Below are 416 nucleotides of genomic sequence, written 5' to 3' on the forward strand. Positions count from 1 at the left end.
AAAGTCGCTGCTCACTGCATCAGAGAGACAGCATTTTAAGAGCAATTTCCTTGTCTTGCGATTCCTCTGAGATTCAGACGAAAGCGTCTTGGACACGTCTGCTTTCGATAATGATCCTGGTAGCCTGGCATAGGCCATTCGCTTTATTTGCCCGTTAATCTGGTCTAATGAGGGTTTTAATTAATGAGGTTGATGTGGGTTGGTGGGCCATGATGTGGGTTGGTGGGCCATGGTGTGGGTTGGTGGGCCATGGTGTGGGTTGGTGGGCCATGGTGTGGGTTGGTGGGCCATGGTGTGGGTTGGTGGGCCATGGTGTGGGTTGGTGGGCCATGATGTGGGTTGGTGGGCCATGGTGTGGGTTGGTGGGCCATGATGTGGGTTGGTGGGCCATGATGTGGGTTGGTGGGCCATCCTGC

The 416-nt window shown here is 54.3% G+C and overlaps 1 protein-coding gene across 1 annotated transcript in view; it reads right to left on the minus strand.

Annotated features, from left to right (window-relative positions):
• LOC119588318 (transcription elongation regulator 1-like) overlaps positions 1–416 on the minus strand; it is a 15,673-nt gene that overhangs the window by 10,999 nt on the left and 4,258 nt on the right. Inside the window, exon 2 of the mRNA XM_037937010.1 lies at positions 16–164. Coding sequence (XP_037792938.1) covers positions 16–164 — 149 coding nt within the window. The remainder of the gene's footprint in view (positions 1–15; positions 165–416) is intronic.

The sequence above is a fragment of the Penaeus monodon genome, chromosome 23 (genome assembly GCF_015228065.2).
Source record: "Penaeus monodon isolate SGIC_2016 chromosome 23, NSTDA_Pmon_1, whole genome shotgun sequence".
In the NCBI taxonomy this organism is placed as follows: Eukaryota; Metazoa; Arthropoda; class Malacostraca; order Decapoda; family Penaeidae; genus Penaeus; species Penaeus monodon.